Raw genomic sequence first — 19,688 nt, 5'->3', positions numbered from 1 at the left:
TATTCCCCAGCAACTGGTGCTGCCTGTGATACTGGAGGTAGCATATAGCCATCAGGACTAGTAGCCATTGATAGCCTTCTCATCCTGGAATTTGTCTAACTCCCTTTTAAAACCATCCAAATTGGTGGCCTTCACTACATTTTGTGGTAGCAAATTCCATAGTTTAATTCTGCGCTTTGTGAAGAAATACTTCCTTTTATCTGTCCACAGTCTCCCACAAATCAGCTTCATGGAATGACCTCAGGTTTTAGAATTATGAGAGAGGGAGAAAAATGTCTCCCTATCCACATTCTCCACACCATGCATAATTTTGTACACCTCTATCATCTTTCCCCTTATCTGCCTTTTTTCCAAGCTAAACAATCCCAGCTGTTGTAACCTTCCCTGATAAGGGAGTTGCTCCAGCCCATTGATCATTTTAGTTGCCCTTTTCTGCATGCTTTCCAGCTCTACTATATCCTTTTTTCAGGCGTGGTGACCAGAACTGTATACACTTAGTATTCTAAGTGTGATCGCACCATAGATTTGTATGAAGGCAGTATGATATTGACAGTTTTATTCTCAATTCCTTTCCTAATCGTGCCTAACATGGATTTTGCCTTTTTTTACATTGTTGAGGATTAGAATGTGGTCATCAGAAGCAAAAGGACTAATCACCCTATGAAACTACCAATAATGTAATTTTGGCTTGTCTCTTTTCCTGTGATGAAGTAAAAGTTGTAGTTCACTGGCATATAATAAATAACCTCTTTGTTGCATTTCAGAGTGCATTGCTCAGTTTTAGTGTATTTGTTTTCTTCATGATCTTGTGTATATATCTGTGATAACTATGGTTTTCAAAGCGAGAGGTTAGTTTCCCAAAAGAAGAGAACCCATAGATGGTCGCACCTTGTGAACTGTGGGTTGTTTAAACCATGTGTTGTCGTTACATGCGAACCCAAAATTGTGGGTTGTTCATGGGTTGTTTCACCAGGCTACAGAGGCAGCAGGCAAGAATGGTAAAAAAAAATAACCAGCCTCTTTACATACCAGTACCACAGTTCGCAAAGGCATTCGGGATACAGGGAGGGAGTGGGCAAAGGAGAAAGGAAAACAACCCAGGGACTGAGAAAACAAACCATGGTTTGTTTGATCATCTGCTAGGCAAATCCTGGGTAGGGCTACAAACCATGGTTTAAATAAACCATGGGTTAGCATTATGTGCGAACCAGGCCACAGGATTGCATGATAGGCAAACGCTGGAGAACTATAACCAACTATGGCTCCTTGATATGTGTCTACTGGATATTTACAGTCATGGATCATCCTTCCAAACACTACTAGTGTTCACCATAGATCCATGGTGGGAAACCAACAGCCTGACTGCCACTTAAACTTGTTTCGCACATAATGCTAACCCATAGTTTATTTAACCAATGGTTAACCCATGGTTTGTTGGCCTTCCCCAGGTTTGTCTAGCAGACCATTGAACAAACCATGGTCTGTTTTCTCAACCCCTGGGTTGTTTGTTTCCCTCCTCCTTCACCTGCTCTTTCCTGTATCCCAAATGCCTCTGTGGCACTGTAGTAGTGGCATGCAGAGTGGGGGTGGGGGTTACCCTCTCACCTGCCGCCTCTGTAGCCTGGCGAAACAACCCATGAACAACCCACAGTGCTGAGTTCTCACATAACAACAACCCATGGTTTAAACATCCCAGAGTTCACAACCCAACAACAAACCATCTAGGCTGTTTGTGGTTAACAAACCATGGTTTGCTAGCAAGGCTGGATTTGCACATCATGACAACCCAGAATGCAACAGCCCATAGGTTAAATAAACCATGGGTTAGCATTACATGTGAACCAGATCTTAGTGTGAATTGGCCCAAAGAATAGTATTTGAAGTTCCCACATTTTCAAATCAAATGAAACAGCTCATGTTGATCAGCATGTACGTACAGTTTGAAAGTGGCTTTCTATCAAATTAAGAGTATTCAGAAATGACACTGAAGACCAAACAGCTTTTTAATAGTGCTTATGAAATTCGCAAATTGGTCCGTTGCCATGGTCATTGTCTGCAGCTCTGACTCTCACATCTTTCCTGTCCATCCTGTAACGTTTGAATTCAATGGGACAAAAGAAGGTCTTGCTTCCCTTGGTTACTTTCCTTCTTGCCTGCAGCCACATTCTTTTCTCGATGTCTATGTTTGATTTGTACTTCAGTGGACTTTAATCCTTTTTGCTTTTGTTAGGAAGTGTGTCAGTGCTACTAGTACAGGAATTGGACATATTTCTTCACCATACATTTGTCTTACTGTTCAACTTATGTAATTATAATTATTTTTGCAGACGTTGAGGATGCCACTTAGTCTGAAGTATGCTTGTCCTTCAGAAAGCACATGGAAACTGGCAGTTTCGTCTCTCCTTAAAGTTCTTTCCATTGGGCTACCAGTCGCAAGGCAACATGCTTCTTCTGGAAAATTTGACAGCATGTGGCCAGAGTTAGCCAACACATTTGAAAACTTTTTATTTACTAAAAGGTAAAGAGCAACTTCGTATTTGTGGGAGAATATAGTCAGAATAGAGTTCAAGAAACTACAAACAGAATACATCTAATTTTATTATTGGGGGAACTGGCCTTATAGTTTGAATACTTTTCTACATTTTTGCTCATGCCTCTGTCTTTGCAAAGATAAAAGATTACTAGAAAGCAATCTCCAAACTCAGAGGCGACCGCCTATCCAATGCACAGCAGGAGGAGCGTGGAGGGGATTGTGTCCCTTGCCCTCCACCTGCCCTGCATTCGTGGCTAGATGTCCGATTTTAGCTATCTAGCTATGGAGGCGCAGGGTGGGGAGGCCAGATGACAACTAGGAAGTTTCATACTGACACTTCCGCACTCCCCGCCCCCGGGAATGCCTCCTTTTGTCCCGCTCCACACTGCTGTTACAAGTGATGAGCGCGGGGGTGAACCTCACTGCCTACAAGGCGGTAGGGGAGGCAGTGGGGAGGCAGTTCTCCAGGAACCGGCCTCAGCGTATGGGCTCTGAGGCCAGTTCCCAGAAACTGACCAATCCTATGGCTGTCTAGCCGCTTTCTAGCGGCCATAACATTATGCCCTTAGAATATCTTGATTCTCTCTCAAAGTTTGAAATGGTTCCATGGCTAGAAAAATAGTCAATGAGCACAGAAGCAATTCATGAGAATTAGCAATGTTGTCGTGCCGTTTCCTACATCATCTTATCCTATGAATAACAGAAGAAATCACTGAAGCTCCTCATACTAGTTTGTGCCGCACTGATATCCCTCAGAAGCTAGGTGCTCCAACTCCAGTGCTGAAGGAGTTGCACTGGTTACTAGTTGTTTTCCGGGCCAAATTCAGGGTGTTGGTTTTGACCTTTAAAACCCTATATAGTTCCAGCCCAGCCTATCTTAAGGAGCGCCTCCAACAACACCAGACAGGCCGCTTAACAAGATCAGCCTTGGATGGCCTTCTCTCTGTCCCATCAACCAGGACAGCTAGACTGGTGAGGATGAGGGAGAGGGCCTTCTCTGTGGTGGCCCCCACTCTGTGGAACTCCCTCCCTAGGGAACTCCGCCATGCCCCCTCTTTAATGAGCTTCCACCACGCAGTAAAAACGTGGTTGTTCAGGCAGGCATTTGGGGTGGGTTAGGGTATTTTTAGAAATATGATGTTTTTAATGTAGAATGTTATTGTTTTAAACTGTTTCTATTGTTGTACATTGCCCAGAGTGGCTGGGTGACCAGCCAGATGGGCGATTGATAAATTTAATGGATGGGTGGGTGGGTAATCATACTAAAGCCCCTGTAGACTGGTGGATATAACCTGAACAGGTCCAGCAAACAAGGTTGGAATAATACAACTGTGTTCCCCCATTAAACAGAACCCAATCTTTTGAATGGCAGTAATATGTTGGGGGTGGGGGTTGCTTGGCATTTAAGCTCTATTGAGCTTATCATGGGAGAAAACCAAGTATATGTTGAATCAGTATGTTAGAATCACCCCAAATTCACCATTCAATGGGAGTGAGGTGATCATGCAAATACATTATTTCTGCCAATCTCTAACAAGCTTCTTCTTTCTGAACATGGGCACTTGAAGTATTCAAATAAATAATATCACTAAGGCTGCAATCCTAAAAATAATTATTAAGCTGCATCTCATTAGACTTTCTCCTGAATAAACATGCATAGAATGCTTTGTAATTTATATAGGCATTTTACAGCGGGCAGTGACATTCACCAATCCCAGTGGCTGAATTTGTACACGCTTATAAGCCATTGTAAAGAAGCGCTTTAGTTTACCAAGAATTAAGCAACTATAATTATTTAGCATTAGGTTTATAATGATACATTTGTCAAGCTGTACACAAATTAAGATGGAACGCGTGTGCAGTCCCCGAACTTACTGGTGTTTGGGGGACTTCAATGTACGTTCAGAGGCCATCCTCACGGGGGCACCTCGGAACTTCATGGAGACCATGGCTTCCTGGGAACTGTACCCTATTCTAACTGGGCCCACCCATGTAGCCGGTCATGCACTAGACCTTGTATTTGTTTCTGGAGAAGTGGAACAAGTCGGGGGTATATCCACCACCCCCTTGTCATGGTCAGATCACTATCTGGTGACGTTGGACTTCTCGGTTCCACAACCCCTCTGGAGGGGTGGAGGACCCATTAAAATGGTCCACCCCAGGTGTCCTATGGATCCGAATGGATTCCTGAATGCGCTTGGGCATTCTCTGGAGATCGCAAACGGCCACTCGGTCGAGGCCCTGGTGGGTGGGTGGAATGCTGCAATCACTGGGGCATTAGATCGGGTGGCTCCGAAACTCCTTCTCCCCCTGAACAGGGTTCGAACTGCACCTTGGTTTAATCCGCGGTTACGAGCCCTGAAACAGGAGGTGAGACGGCTAGAGTGCCAGCGGCGGAAGTCTCGCTCCGAAGACGATCGGACACAGGCTAGAGCTGTATCTTCAGCCTATCACGTGGCGATGAAGGCAACAAAAAAGGAATACTATGCTGCCTCTATCGCGTCTGCAGAGTGCTGTCCCAGGAGGCTGTTCCAAGTGGTCCGGAGCCTGGTCGGTCCAGTTGCTCCGGAATGGCTGGAGCATTCTAAGGCCCTCCTTGGATCCCCAAGTTTTTAACAATTTTCGCTCAGTCTCAAATCTGCCATTTTGGGGCAAGATCATTGAGCAGGTGGTGGCGATGCAGTTGAAGGCACACTTGGAAGAAACCGATTATCTAGACCCATTTCAGTCGGGCTTCAGGCCTGGGCATGGGACAAAAACGGCCTTGGTTGCTTTGGTGGATAATATGAGGAGGGCTTTGGATAGGGGTGAATGCTCCTTCCTTGTTCACCTTGACCTCTCAGCGGCTTTTGATACCGTTGACCATGGTATCCTCTTGGACTGCCTGGAGAGGATGGCCTTGGAGACATCGTATTACGGTGGTTCTGGTCCTTCCTGTCCAGCAGGTACCAGAGGGTAGCACTGGGAGAGGAGGTGTCAGACCCGTGGCCGCCCATGTGTGGGGTGCCACAGGGTTCCATACTCTCCCCGATGCTATTTAATATCTATGTAAAGCCACTGGGGGCTATCATCAGGAGGTTTGGAATGCGGTGTCATCAGTATGCGGATGACACGCAGCTCTACCTCTTAGAATCATAGAATAGTAGGGTTGGAAGGGGCCTACAAGGCCATCGAGTCCAACTCCCTGCTCAATGCACGAATCCAAGTCAGAGCATCCCTGACAGATGGCTGTCCAGCCTCGTCTTGAACGCCTCCAGTGTGGGAGAGCCCACCACCTCCCTAGGTAATTGGTTCCATTGTCGTATTGCTCTAACAGTCAGGAAGTTTTTCCTGATGTTCAGCCGGAATCTGGCTTCCTGTAACTTGAGCCCATTATTCCGTGTCCTGCACTCTGGGATGATCAAGAATAGATCCTGGCCTTCTTCTCTGTGACAACCTTTCAAGTACTTGAAGAGTGCTATCATATCTCCCCTCAGTCTTCTCTTCTCAAGGCTAAATATGCCCAGTTCTTTCAGTCTCTCTTCATAGGGCTTTGTTTCCAGTCCCCTGATCATCTTTGTTGCCCTCCTCTGAACCCTCTCCAGTTTGTCTGCATCCTTCTTAAAGTGTGGTGCCCAGAACTGGACACAGTACTCCAGATGAGGCCTAACCAGTGCTGAGTAGAGGGGAACTAGTACTTCCCGGGATTTGGAAGCTATGCTTCTATTAATGCAGCCCAAAAGAGCATTTGCCTTTTTTGCAGCCACATCCCATTGTTGGCTCATATTCCACTTGTGATCAACAACAATTCCAAGATCTTTCTTGCTTGTAGTGTTGTTGAGCCACATATCCCCCATCTTGTAACTGTGCATTTGGTTTCTTTTTCCTAGGTGAAGAACTTGGCATTTATCCTATGAAATGTCATTCTGTTGTTTTCTGCCCAGCGCTCCAGTCTATCCAGATCACTTTGAATTTTGTTTCTGTCTTCCAAAGTATTAGCTATCCCTCCCAATTTTGTGTCATCTGCAAATTTGATCAGCATTCCCTGCACCTCCTCCTCCAAGTCATTAATAAAAATGTGGAAGAGCACTGGGCCCAGGACTGAGCCCTGCGGTACCCCACTCATTACCTCTCCCCAGTTTGAGAAGGTCCCATTGATAAGCACTCTTTGAGTCCGATTCTGTAGCCAACTGTGGATCCAGCGGATCATTGTTTCATCTAGCCCACTTTGAGCTAGTTTGCTCATCAGGATATCATGGGGCACTTTGTCAAAAGCTTTGCTGAAGTCGAGGTATATGATGGCTACAGCATTCCCACGGTCTACAAGGGAGGTAACTTGATCAAAAAATGAGATCAGTTTCGTCTGGCAGGACTTGTTTTTGACAAATCCATGTTGGCCTCGAGTAATCACAGCATTGTTTTCAAGGTGCTTCCAGATGGATTGCTTTATCATCTGCTCCAGAATTTTCCCTGGGATTGATGTCAGAATGACTGGTCTGTAGTTCCCAGGTTCCTCCTTTTTACCCTTTTTGAAGATAGGGACAACATTAGCCCTCCTCCAGTCATCTGGCACTTCCCCCATCCTCCATGATTTCTCAAAGAGAATAGACAGCAGTTCTGAGAGTTCTTCTGCCAGTTCCTTTATTATTCTAGGATGCAGTTCATCTGGCCCTGGAGATGTGAACTCATTCAAAGTAATTAGGTGTTCCTTGACCATATGCCTATCGATCTCAAGCTGCAATCCTGCCCCTTCAGCCTGCACTTCGCCTATGCCAGGGGGGGTCATAGACCTTTCTTTTGGGAGAAGACTGAGCCAAAGTAGGAATTGAGCACTTGTGCCTTTTCTTTGTCATCTGTTATCGTTTTGCCATCCTTATTTAATAGCTGAACCACCATTTCTTTCCTCGGCCTTTTACTATGCACGTAGCTGAAGAAAGCCTTTTTGTTGCTTTTAGCATCCCTCGCTAACCTCAGCTCGTTCTCAGCTTTAGCCTTCCTGACGCCATCCCTGCAATTCTGTTCTACCTGCCTGTACTTTTCCTTTGTTACTTGGCCTTCTTTCCACTTCCTGTATGTGTCCTTCTTTGTTTTCAGGTCATCCCTAAGCTTTTTGTGAAGCCACATTGGCTTCTTCTGTTGTCTTCCACCTTTTCTTCTTGTTGGAACTGTTTGTGATTGTGCCTTGAGAATTTCCTTTTTTAAAAGCTCCCACCCATCTTGGACTCCTTTTCTCGTTAGCGTCGCTTGCCATGGGACCTTACTGATCATTGTTCTGAGTTTATTAAAATCAGCTTTCCTAAAATCCAGGGTACACGTTTGACTACACTCAGCTTTTGCTTCCCTTAGGACCAAGAACTCAAGTGCAACATGGTCGCTTTCCCCCAGAGTTCCTGTAACTGCTACTTTATCCACTAAGTCATCTCTGTTGGTTAGGATCAAGTCAAGGATAGCCGATCCTCTAGTTCCTTCCTCTACTTTGTGTAGGAGGAAGTTATCTGCCACACAAGTCAGGAATTTCCTGGAGGGGCCATGTTTTGCAGAATTTGTCTCCCAACAAATATTGGGGAAATTGAAGTCCCCCATTACTACTACATCATGCTTCCTTAAAACATTGGCTCTTTGCTTTTCAAAAGTTTCATCCTCGTCTTCTCCTTGGTTGGGTGGCCGGTAGTAGACTCCAACCACCAGGTTCCTTTTATTCTTTGCTCCATTTAGTTTTTACCAGATGCTCTCGATGGGGCTACCAAGCTCATCCTCCTGTATTTCTGTGCAGAGATATGTATTTTTCACATACAGTGCAACCCACCTCCCTTTCTGTTCCTCCTGTTCTTTTTGAACAAGTTATATCCTTCAATTGCTGTATTCCAGTCATGAGAGTCATCCCACCAAGTCTCAATTATACCTATCAAGTCATAATTTCCCTCCTGTATTAAGAGTTCAAGTTCATTCTTTTTGTTTCCCATACTCTGGGCATTAGTATATAGACATCGAAGACCATGTGCTTCATAGTCTGGCTTTCTTCCTACATGTGTCTGAAGACTATTATTAGGCGCTATCAGAGCTGTTCTCTCTGTTGCAGTGCATGCACCTACATCCATTGTTACCCCCAACATTACATCTCCCTTCTCCGTAGGATTCAGTTTAAAGCCCTCCTGATGAAGTTCTTCATGCTCTGTCCAAACACATTCTTCCCATCCTTTGTGAGGTGCAACCCGTCCCTTGCCAACAGCCCATCTTCCAGGAAGTATAGCCCGTGGTCCCAGAATCTCTCTCATCGGCACCACCTTCGTAGCCAGTCATTCACCTGGAGTATTTTTCGTTCCCTTTCTATCCCTCTTCTAACTACTGGAAGGATGGATGAAAAAACTATCTGGGCCCCAAAGTTCTTGAGTTTCCTTCCCAAAGCTTCAAAGTCTGACGTGATTTCTTTGTAGCTCCGCTTGGCAGTATCATTTGTTCCCACATGGATGAGAAGAAAGGGATACCTGTCAGTGGGCTTTATGACTGCAGTCAACCTTTCAGTCACGTCTCTAATTTGTCCTCCCGGGAGACAACGTACCTGGCGAGTCCACGGGTCTTTGCAACATACTTGGGTCTCGATCCCACGCAGCAAAGAGTCTCCCACTACTACCTTCTTGTTGTTGTAGGCCTGGGTTTCATCGCCTCTGTTTGACTGACCTTCAGCCTCTTGCTCACTCTCACTCTTGCTCATGTAGGTTCCCCTGTGATTCTTCCTCTGCAGGCTGTCCTCCAGTCTCATCCGCAAGTACCTGGAATCGGTTCCACAGCTCCACTGCTTCCACTGGTGCAGAGTGGCATCTAGTTCTTCTTCTCTTTACTGTCACCCTTTTCCAAGGAGTATCCTCTACTGCATTTTTCTTCACCTCAGCATTTCCCACTGCCTCATCTTGCTGTTGCTCTTCAAGCTTCTGGTCTTCCCTTTGCTGCTGTAGTTCCCCCATTCTGTCCAAGAACTCTTCGTGTTCTCTTATTCCCCGGAGGGTCGACAGTCACCGCTCCAGTCCACTTACTTTTTCTTCCAGCAGCATGATCAACTTGCACTTGTTGCATGTGTAGGCCATGTTGTTCTCAGGCAAGAAAACAAACATGGCACACACCTTGCTGGTCACCACCACTGGAGAGTCTTGTCCTTCCATAGTCTCTTGTTCAAATCTTCACCAGGGTTGGCTGTGGAATCCCTGTCTAAATGTCAAGATGTTGAGTGGCTGGATGGGGAGGAATAAGCTGAACCCTGACAAGACCAAGGTACTTCTGGTGGGCGACAAGAGTAGGTAGGGGGATGTTGACCTGGTGTTGAATGGGGTACGGCTACCCTTGAAAGACCAGGTCCGCAGCCTGGGTCATTTTAGACTCCCAGCTATCCATGGAGGCTCAGGTGTCAGCCATGAGCCGGACAGCGTTGTACCAACTCCGTCTGATACAGTGGCTGTGCCCCTACCTTCCCGACCATCTGCTCCCATCGGGTAACATAGAATCATAAAATAGTAGGGTTGGAAGGGGCCTACAAGGCCATCGGGTCCAACCCGTGGTAGTACATGCCCTAGTCTCCTCTCGTCTAGACTACTGTAATGCACTCTATGTGGGGTTACCCTTGAAAACGGTTTGGAAGCTGCAGCTGGTGCAGAACGCGGCAGCTCGCCTGATTAAAGGCAGCCGCCGGCATGATCACATCACTCCGGCACTGGAGGAGTTGCACTGGTTACCAGTTGTTTTCCAGGCCAAATTCAGGGTGTTGGTTTTGACCTTTAAAACCCTATGTGGTTCCAGCCCAGCCTATCTTAAGGAGCGCCTCCAGCAACACCAGACAGGCCACTTAACAAGATCAGCCTCGGATGGCCTTCTCCCTGTCCCATCAGCCAGGACAGCTAGGCTGGTGAGGACAAGGGAGAGGGCCTTCTCTGTGGTGGCCCCCACTCTGTGGAACTCCCTCCCTAGGGAACTCCGCCATGCCCCCTCTTTAATGAGCTTCCACCTTTAAGCTTTAATGAGCTGAAAACTTGGTTATTCAGGCAGGCATTTGGGGTGGGTTAGGGTATTTTTAAATAATGTTTTAATGTACAATTTTACTGTTTTAAATTGTACCATTGTACATCGCCTGGAGTGGTCGGGTGACCGGCCAGATGGGCGATTAAGAAATTTAATAAATAAACAAACAAACAAATAAATGCACACTTGCAGCTTTTTTTGAAAGCATCTTAAATGTTTGGAGTAACATTTCAAATTGGTGTCAAAGAAAGTAGACAAAAGATTACATTCCCTATCTTATACCTTGCTACTCAGTTTTTGTGTCACAGCAAATTAGTTAAAATGTTTAACAAAGGCACACAGTGTTTGTATAAAGAACTTTAAAAATATAAAACAGTGTGTGGGAAACAGTGTAACTGTTGTGTCTCATGACCATGCCAAATGTTCTAGTGTGCGTATGTTCTGTAAATGCACAATACTTTAATTAGCACTTCTAATATATTAAATAGTTTACAGTCTTTATCTAAATAGTGATAAGATAGGGAAAATCTGTACTTGACATTTCAATAACAGTAGAAAACAATGAGAGGCTTTCTGAAAAGTTGGAAAAATTAACTCCTTGTGTGAAGAGGCAAGAAACCATAATAGCACTCAATAGTCTTGTATTCTGTGGAGTCTCTTCATCATATTTGAGAACTGAAAAGATAGGGATGTGTTACTACATTTATAATAGGTGCAAGAATAATCTGCCCTCAAAAATGACTAGCATAATATACTGAGTAACTTGATTAAGCATGAAATGAAACAGGGAGGCATGAAAATAATGTATTGCTATAAATTAGGTCATTTAGCATGCCTCTTTCTGCTCTACCTTTGACTGTGTAGGTCAGTGTATGATCTGGTCATTCAGATTCTAGGTTCACCATTGCCTTACTAGATGAGTCTTAGCCTCAGTTCCCCATTAGTAAAATAAGAACATAAAATATTTATTTTGCGAGATGAGTTAGAGAAGGGCTGTAAACCATTTACTATACAGAAGAAGCAATCCTATGGCCGCTAGACAGCAGCCAGATGGCCATAGGATATGTTGTTTTCTGGGAACTGACCTCAGAGCCCACGCTCCGAGGTCAGTTCCCAGAAAACTGACCTCCCCCCACTTCAGCGCAGAACAGCCCTGTCCTCCGCACTCGCAAGAGGAGCGTGGAGTGGCCGGAAAGGGGCGCAGCTGAGGGCGTTCCGGGGTGGGGAGAGCGTAACTGCCTGTACAATACATCCTATATGTCATACAGCAGCCTCCTTCCCCACTCCATCCTCCTGCAGCTAGACAGCCTCCATGCTTCCCCTCCATGATTCCCCTTCCCTGCTTTGGATAGGTGGTTGCCTCTGCATTCGGAGGCGGCTGCCTATCTAGATAGGATTGCTCCCTAAAAGTACTAATTGAAGCAGCTGCACAGTGGAATATGCAATGTGGCAAAGGGATTGAAGAGCCACACCGCCTCCTCCATTGGTTCTTCAAAATGGCCTCCCTATCCCATATGCTAAGGCTGGTCTCCATTGTCTTTCAGTTCACCTCCAGATAATCTTTCTATTCAAGAATTTCAGAGAAATGAAAGCATTGATGTTGAAGTGAGTATGTATCTCCTGTCAAGCAACCAAAAATATTTATTTGCTAGCAAAAGTGCTTCATAATTATATCAGTCAGACTTTCATTAATTTACTTAATTTGCATAATATAGTCTTCTTAAAGAATTCAGATTTTATTGGTGCAGAATATAAGTTACCATAGTTATTACTAAGTATGTGGATCAGTGCAGGTTTTATTATACATCCCATTGGCTAGCCTGTTGTGAATGTACGAGCCGGTTTTTAAACTGAGCAATATATCTAGAGAATGGCCCACATATTCTTATTTCAGCTTTCTTCAGTTTCAACACAAATAGCCCTGGTATGTTGACTATGCATGAGCCAGAACACAGGAGCAAGCCTTGGGATTCTGCAGGCATACCCCACTCAGATAACTGTAGTCTGGGCAGTTAGTTCCCACTCATGCATTCCATCTGCCATGAAAAATAATGGACATTGCGGAATGTACATCTGTAGGCGTTTTATACATATACGTCCCAGTTCATTCACGTTCAAAGTTCTACTGATGTTGAGGGAGGCTGTAGGGCCCAAGATTTGTTCCTGTACTGCACTCTTCATGTTGGCCATGTATGTACTAGTTCCTTGCCTAAAGGCAAAGGTTCTTTATTCTCATGTTTCAGGGAAGATTTTTGCTGACATTGATCATTCAGTAATTTCATATAATTCTGCAACTGTGTCTAAATCTTACATGTATTAATGAACTGAATTTACCAAAAAATGTTTATATGTGCTTCATCTATTATAGGTGGTGCAGCTCATCAGCACAGAGATACTGCCATATGCTAATTTTATTCCTAAGGAATTTGTTGGTCAGATTATGACTATGCTCAATAAGGGCTCAATACATTCTCAGTCTTCTTCATTTACAGGTATGTTAATTCAGTGATAAAGTAGTCTAAAGAGACATATGGAAGCATTCCAGTTACAATAAACATTTAGGCTGAATATATTAAACGTAATGTGCAGCAAATGCGTAATTAGGGCATAGACAAAGTTTATGTAGTTGTTCAAAAAATATATTCCCAGCAATCTGAACTGTCTTAGTTGTTTGTATTTAACATAACATAATAAATAAATACTTAGTGCAGTATTGAATGGGGGTGCTTTGCCTCAGCTGGTTTCATTGTGTGTGCGGGAGCAACCACTTGCGTAACATGGCTTTCGTGCTTCTCAAAGCGGAAATGTTAGTTTCTGGATCAGGTCAGGTCAGCAGAGATCATTTATAGAAGCACGAAAGCCCCATTGCACAAACAGTCGCTCCCACAAGCACACGGGCATAACAGGATACTACCCTTAGTTTAATCAATTATGGTTCAGAAATATACAACATTTCCATTTATCTAAAACTTTCAGATTAAACCTTAGAAATGGGATGGGGGATAAAATGGCCCCTTGTATGCCCCAGAGTTAACAAGCCTGACGTGTAGTCACTACTCACCAGTATTTTGAATAAACCTATGCTTGCTTGTTCAGTCGTTCAGTCGTATCCGACTCTTCATGACCCCATGGACCATAGCACACCAGGCCTTCCTGTCCTCCGCTCTCTCCCGGAGTGTGCTCAAGTTCATGAATAAACCTATATTAGACAGTAAATACTCTTGTTTTTTAATCAGTGAACATATTGCAGTATTATTACAGTTTTGTTAAATGAATCATGTACCATCCTGTTTTATAATTTTCCTTTCCTGAAGTTGATAGAACTTAGTGATCTTTATGAGGAGAAAGTTAGTCATGGTTAAGTCTCACTGAAATCATTAGGGCAGGAATTAGTTACAACTAATTTATCCCATTGATTTCAAAGGGACTTGACCACAGCTAACTTTTTAGTGGTGCCAGTCAGTTTATAAGACAGTTCCGTAGCATAGGTGGGTGATCAATAACAGCTTAACAAATAAAGCATGTGACCAAAGTGGCCTAGTTTTATTTACATTCACATTTTCAATGTATACGTTTCTATACATTATCTCTGATATACTTTGCTTTGGTAAGTGTTGTCCTTCCTTAAATGCTCTTCTGATGTTTGGAGTAATTCATTTTAAAATAAACATGTAGATAACAATGCTAAAAGATGGCTTCTTGATTTTGACAGAAGCAGAAATAGATATTCGTATGAGAGAGGAATTTTCCAAGATGTGTTTTGAAACATTGCTTCAGTTTTCATTCAGTAATAAAGTAACTACTCCTCAAGAAGGATACATTTCACGAATGGCGCTTTCTGTTCTCTTAAAACGATCACAAGATGTTCTGTATCGCTACATAGAAGATGAAAGACTAAGTGGCAAGTGTCCCCTTCCACGGTATGTACTGTACTTTTGGAGAGGAAGATATTATTAAGGCTGTATGTCTGCCTTAGACACCCGAAAATATTTGTAATTATGTCCTCTAGTGTACCATATATATTTATCCTAACAGAAAGTTAATATTCAAAAAAGATTTAGTTGACTTGGTAAATATTGATTGCCTTCATCAGTTAATATGTTGTCCAAACACAATAAGTTAGAGAACAATCCTACGCCCACCAGACAGCATGTGCGGAGGCGTAGGACAGTTTAGTTTCCTGGCTCTGACCTCAGAGCCAGAAATCGCGCTCCTTGTCCCCTCCCCATCCCTCTCTGCACTTGGAAGGGGGGCATTCCCAGAGAAGGAAAGGAGACCAGGGCGGCTGTGTTACACCGTTTCCTATGGCCGCCCCAGTCGCCTTCTCTCCCCGTTTAAGACACTGCTGCAAGACAGGCGAAATCACCCGCCTAGCAGAAATGCAGGGTGGCTGAAGCACAGAGCTGCCGCTCTCCTGCCTTCACTGGATACTTGGCAGCCTCCAAATCTGGATAGGATTGTGCCCTTAGTCTGTCTACAGAGTTAGAAATGCTGCTGCGGAAGGCAAAGAATGAGTTTGCATTTTGTAACTAAGTTGTAAGAACTTTTAATCTTTTCTTACCCTATCAGATCAGGAAGATGTGACTGTAATTTGCAATAGACTATAATACAGTTCTATTTTTTTTTCTAATATTTCTATGGAGTTTTGTGGTTTCTTAGTTGAACGGTAAAAATTTGATTTGATTGACTCTTAGCATTACTTCTGCAAACCTTGGGGTTCCCCTGAACATACAGATATCTCCCTTTTGTTTCTCAGTGACTCTGTTTGGTTACAGTCCTGTTGGCACTCACTAGCTGAGTTACTATTGGTATATATGATGCAAAAAACAAAACAAAGCTTCATACTCTATATACAGTGCCAATCTTGTACTCTAGTGCTTAGTTGAAGATACTTTGATTGGACTCTACATATTGACCAATCTTTGAAAATGAAATTAGATATAAACCACCCTAACTTGTGAAAATCTTAGAGAAAACATTAGTGTTCTTCGCGGTCTCTGTGCATCACACATATGGGCTCTGTGCCTGTGTGGTGCCCCATTCAGGAAATTTCTATAGCTGAGGAAATTTTTTCCAGAACCCTCCCCCCACCATCCCAGAGCGCATGTCGCTAGCAGGTTCCCGCCTATTTCGACCGCCATTGTGATAGCCTCGTTGGGTATTTCTCTCATTGTTTGCTGTTTGTATTACAACTGCTGTGGTGGTTTTCGTTCTTCTACTTTGTCTTTCTGTTCTCTTGTTTTTTCTTTCCATTACTGCTGTTCTGGAGTTTGTTTCTTTTGTGTTTGTGATCTCTGATGTTGGAGGCTGCAGTGGGCGATCTTAATGAACTGAGGGACTAGGAGGGAACCTGCTAGGGACATGAGTACTGGGACAGTGAGAGAGGGTTCCTGCCCAAACTTTCTCAGTTATAGCAGTTTCCTGAAACGAGTCTTCACAAAGGACAGAGCCCATACGTGAGAATGCACAGATGACTATAAGAAGAACTGCAGTTACAGGTATGGAATATGCCTTTCTTTGTTAAGGTTTTATTTTAAGTACAGTTCTGGATTTTGTTACAAGGCTTTACAGAAATATATTTCAGATAATAAAATCAAGGTAGTCAAAAGAGTTCTGGAACTTTACATTCACAGCTTATTTTCTTCTCCCCTTTATAGGCAACAAGTCACAGAAATAATATTTGTTTTAAAAGCTGTTAGTACCCTCATAGATTCTCTTAAAAAAACTCAGCCAGAAAATGGTAAGTAAAACAAGCAGAGCTGCTGTACATACAGTATGTTCTTGTGTTAGAAGACCTATTGTAGTACCATACGTTTTATTTATTACACAGTCTTATATAATTATATATGTATTTCTCCCTAAAGTGCGTGTGTACATGTGTGTCTGTGAAAGACAGTAAGTCAGTTTTATATGTGATTGTGTTAGGGTTTTTTTTAACTGGCTGGCCATAGAGATAGGTTGATTTACAATTGCATTTCAGTTGTAATCACTTGTGAACACATTTTATTTTATGTCACCTGCAAACAAATGTGTTCTATCTGAAGTGTATTTTAATCCCCCAACCATGTTTTCCATAAAGATATACACATTTTGGAAACATCAAGAGAGCTTTGGCTACTGGGCGGTATAGAAATTAAATAAATAAATAATCTTTTTTCCCCTGCTGTGGCTGTGATTGAGGGAGAGTGGAGACTCCAAGCCCTGGTTGGTGGGCATATGAGGGTTACTAGCTCAGCAATTTGCAAAGGTATGGCAGCTGAAGAGCTAGCAGGGCAGACCTAGTCAGTGACCTTAGCAGCCATGCTGGGCACCGAAGGCCATTCAGCAGTCTCAATGACTGGGATCATACAATGTGCCAACCTGTTGTGGGTGACAACCAACGGTGGGTTGTCGTGTTGTGCAAATCCAGACCAATTCCCACAGGATGGCTTGGATAAGAAGCCACCCTAGCAACCCATGGCTTGTTTTAGGGATTGTTGTATCCCGGGTGGGTTGGAGTTTTGTCCAAACCCAGCACTGCCAACCCATCGTGGGTTGCGGGTATTGGCAGGCAAGCCAGTTGGCAACAGCGGCAGAAACCCCTGCTGCTCTTGCTGACCGATCTCGCCTGTGCTGCAGTGACAGCCCCTCCACCAGTGCCCAAGCGGCACTTCGGAGGGGCTGTCACTTGTTTGGCAACCCTTTTTTAAAAAAAACATTATTTTGAATTTAATTTTTTTTAATTGCACCCTGTCATTTGAGCAAAATGCGGCCGATTTTGTATTATTATTATTATTATTATTATTATTAGGCCCTAGGCATGTGCTCAAATGTCTTTGCAAGTTTTAAAAATTATTTTTGGTCAGTTTTTTGCAATTGCGGAGTGGGCTGTCAAGCTATATATAGCCTTGCCTATTGCCTTGTATGATTCAGCTGTCAAAGGGAACAAAGTGTACTAGGAAATATTCAAGGTAATTGACAAGACAGGATTGCATATAGGCTAAGTTGACAGCCTTTGATAGCTGACAAGTTGGGGGGTGGGGCGGAAGAGGACCAGATGAGTTTGGGATGGATAACCAGATCGGTAGTTATCCATCCCAAACTCATATACTGTTTGAAAGTATGAATTGTGATTTCGTTTCTTCAAGGGAGAAGGGAAAATCTGAGGACTTCCCTCCCTGCAGCTTCTGTCTCCTTCAGCCTGCAGAGCCATTGCTCTGGTTGGCATTTTAAGGGATGGCTTCCTTAGAATCTAGTTTCTGAAGATGTATGCCATTCTGTAAAATAAGGTTTATTTATACAAATATACAGGCTGACCATTAGATGGGGATTCACAGCAATAACTCCAGCAGATGCCCCCAAATTCACTGCTTCCCATCAGATTTCTAGGGGAACCACCAGCACAATTCCATAGGATTCCACAGAGGAAAAAATCCAGCCCTCTCCCTTTTACACTCACTTCCATAACTTGCTGTTCCATTACACAAGCAGATTGGACAACCTCATCTGGAGGGTGGGGTAGCTAAGCCCTGATTCCCAAGTGACCTTCTTCCAGAGAAACCATGAATTAAGAGACATCTCCTCCTTAACAAAAGCAGGGAAGTTGGCCACCCTGACAGAACCATCAAGATAATCTCCAGCAGTCCTACTAGTTCCATCAACCTTGTCCTAACCAAACTCCAGTCTTGCAACCAAGGGCATTGCTGGGCCTGGGCCCACGCAGCCCAGTTCCATTCCTCAGAGCCGTGTCAATTGGTGCCAATGGAAGGTTTTTTCCTCAGCTTAATTGACATGCAGGGGACAATTTTCAAGGATAAGTGTGGGGTCAACCCTCCCCACCCGCTGCAACCCCCTCCCTCCCCCCGACATGGCAATTAAGCTTAGAAAGAAGTCCTTCCATTGGTCCCAATGGAAACTTTTCTTCTAAGTTTAATTGCATGGGATGAGAGTACTTTTCCTTCAGGAGGGAGAGAGAAAGAGAAGAGTTGGAGTGGAGGGAGGGGGGAGATTGTCACACAGAAGAGGGCTATAACCTGTGGCACATGGGAGAGTGGAGCTTCCTAGCCTGCTCTGCTTGTGTCTTCCTCTCTCTCTGTCCGTGTGTTGGCGATTGGGGAGAAAAGCCACAAGTCCCCACCATGAGAAGAGACGACCCCAGAAACTGCAGAACATAGAAAAGGGGAGAGGGCCATCCTTCCACACCCTCCTTGCCTCTGTCTCTGCCCCTTTCTCTTTCTCAGCTCCTTCTGTCTCTTCCATGCTGCCCAATCCTAGCTCCATTCTTCTCTTCTTCTAATCCCCACCCTCAGACTTGCCTGTTCCTTCCTTACAGTCTTCCCCTCTACTTTCCATTGTAATCTGCTTCCTTGCCACCTTTCCTCTACCTCACTCCTCCCACCACCCACCCATAATTTTTTAAAATTTATTATTACATTTATATCCCAACCCTTTTTTCCTCCAAGGAATCCAGGGTGACTTACATGGTCCTTCTTCTCTCCTTTTTTTCCTCACAACAACCCTGCAAGGTAGGTTAGGCTCAGTCAGTGACTGGCCAAAATTCACCCATTGAGCTTCATGGCTGCATGGGGACTAGAACCCAGATCTCCTGAGTCCCAGTCCAACACTCTCTAACCACGACACCACACTGGCTGTCAAATCCTCCCAATGGAATTGTGCATCACTTTATTTTATTTTGAATTTAATTTATGGAGGTAATGATGATTGAGGAATGGGGTAATTAGTTGAAGGGGAATTTATTCAATTTTGGTTCAGGATCTGGGTGGGAACTGGGGGTGACCCCCCCCCCCATTCGCCCTTGGCTTTCTTTTGGATTCTCTTCTCAAATTTTTGAAACTTGTTTGGTGCAAAAGTTGCCATGGGGGTGGGAGGACTCATGAAAAAAAAACCTCTACCGGACACTGTCTTTTTTGCATTTTTTCACAACATTTCAAATTCATTTTAAATGAACAACTGATTTCTGATGATCTGAGACAAATTAATGAAATAATTTATTTTGAGGGAATTTGGATGAAAAATTAATTGGCTATCTTATCCTTCTGTGAAATTTAAATAAATCCTAATATTTCTAAATGTGCACATATAGATTAAAAAAAGCACGTGCAAATGTTATGCAGATTTGCATCCTGTAGGCCTGAACCCAGGATCTTTTAAGTGCCTAGCAATGGCCCTG

General features: G+C 43.8%; 1 protein-coding gene and 1 long non-coding RNA gene across 4 annotated transcripts in view; one reads left to right on the top strand and one right to left on the bottom strand.

Moving 5' to 3' along the window:
- Window positions 1–19,688, top strand: part of MON2 (MON2 regulator of endosome-to-Golgi trafficking) — a 99,329-nt gene that overhangs the window by 77,427 nt on the left and 2,214 nt on the right. For all 3 annotated transcript variants that reach the window (XR_014784411.1, XM_084810604.1, XM_084810603.1), the window contains 5 exons: window positions 2,328–2,518; window positions 12,064–12,124; window positions 12,888–13,011; window positions 14,232–14,439; window positions 16,177–16,259. Coding sequence is in view for 2 of the 3 variants with exons in the window: in XM_084810604.1 (XP_084666730.1) it covers window positions 2,328–2,518; window positions 12,064–12,124; window positions 12,888–13,011; window positions 14,232–14,439; window positions 16,177–16,259 (667 nt within the window). In the remaining variant the exon portion in view is untranslated. The remainder of the gene's footprint in view (window positions 1–2,327; window positions 2,519–12,063; window positions 12,125–12,887; window positions 13,012–14,231; window positions 14,440–16,176; window positions 16,260–19,688) is intronic.
- The window catches only part of LOC146339951 (uncharacterized), a 17,470-nt gene continuing 8,477 nt past the window's right edge, over window positions 10,696–19,688 (bottom strand). Inside the window, exons 2-3 of the long non-coding RNA XR_014784414.1 lie at window positions 13,581–13,718; window positions 10,696–11,194 (exon numbers count right to left, since the gene is read on the bottom strand). This is a non-coding gene — a long non-coding RNA (uncharacterized LOC146339951). The remainder of the gene's footprint in view (window positions 11,195–13,580; window positions 13,719–19,688) is intronic.

The sequence above is a fragment of the Heloderma suspectum genome, chromosome 7 (assembly GCF_057233095.1).
Source record: "Heloderma suspectum isolate Gila_16-S chromosome 7, 16-S_ref, whole genome shotgun sequence".
Taxonomy (NCBI): domain Eukaryota; kingdom Metazoa; phylum Chordata; class Lepidosauria; order Squamata; family Helodermatidae; genus Heloderma; species Heloderma suspectum.
Note: the sequence above shows the minus strand (reverse complement) of the source record. Positions and strands in the feature narration are given on the sequence as shown.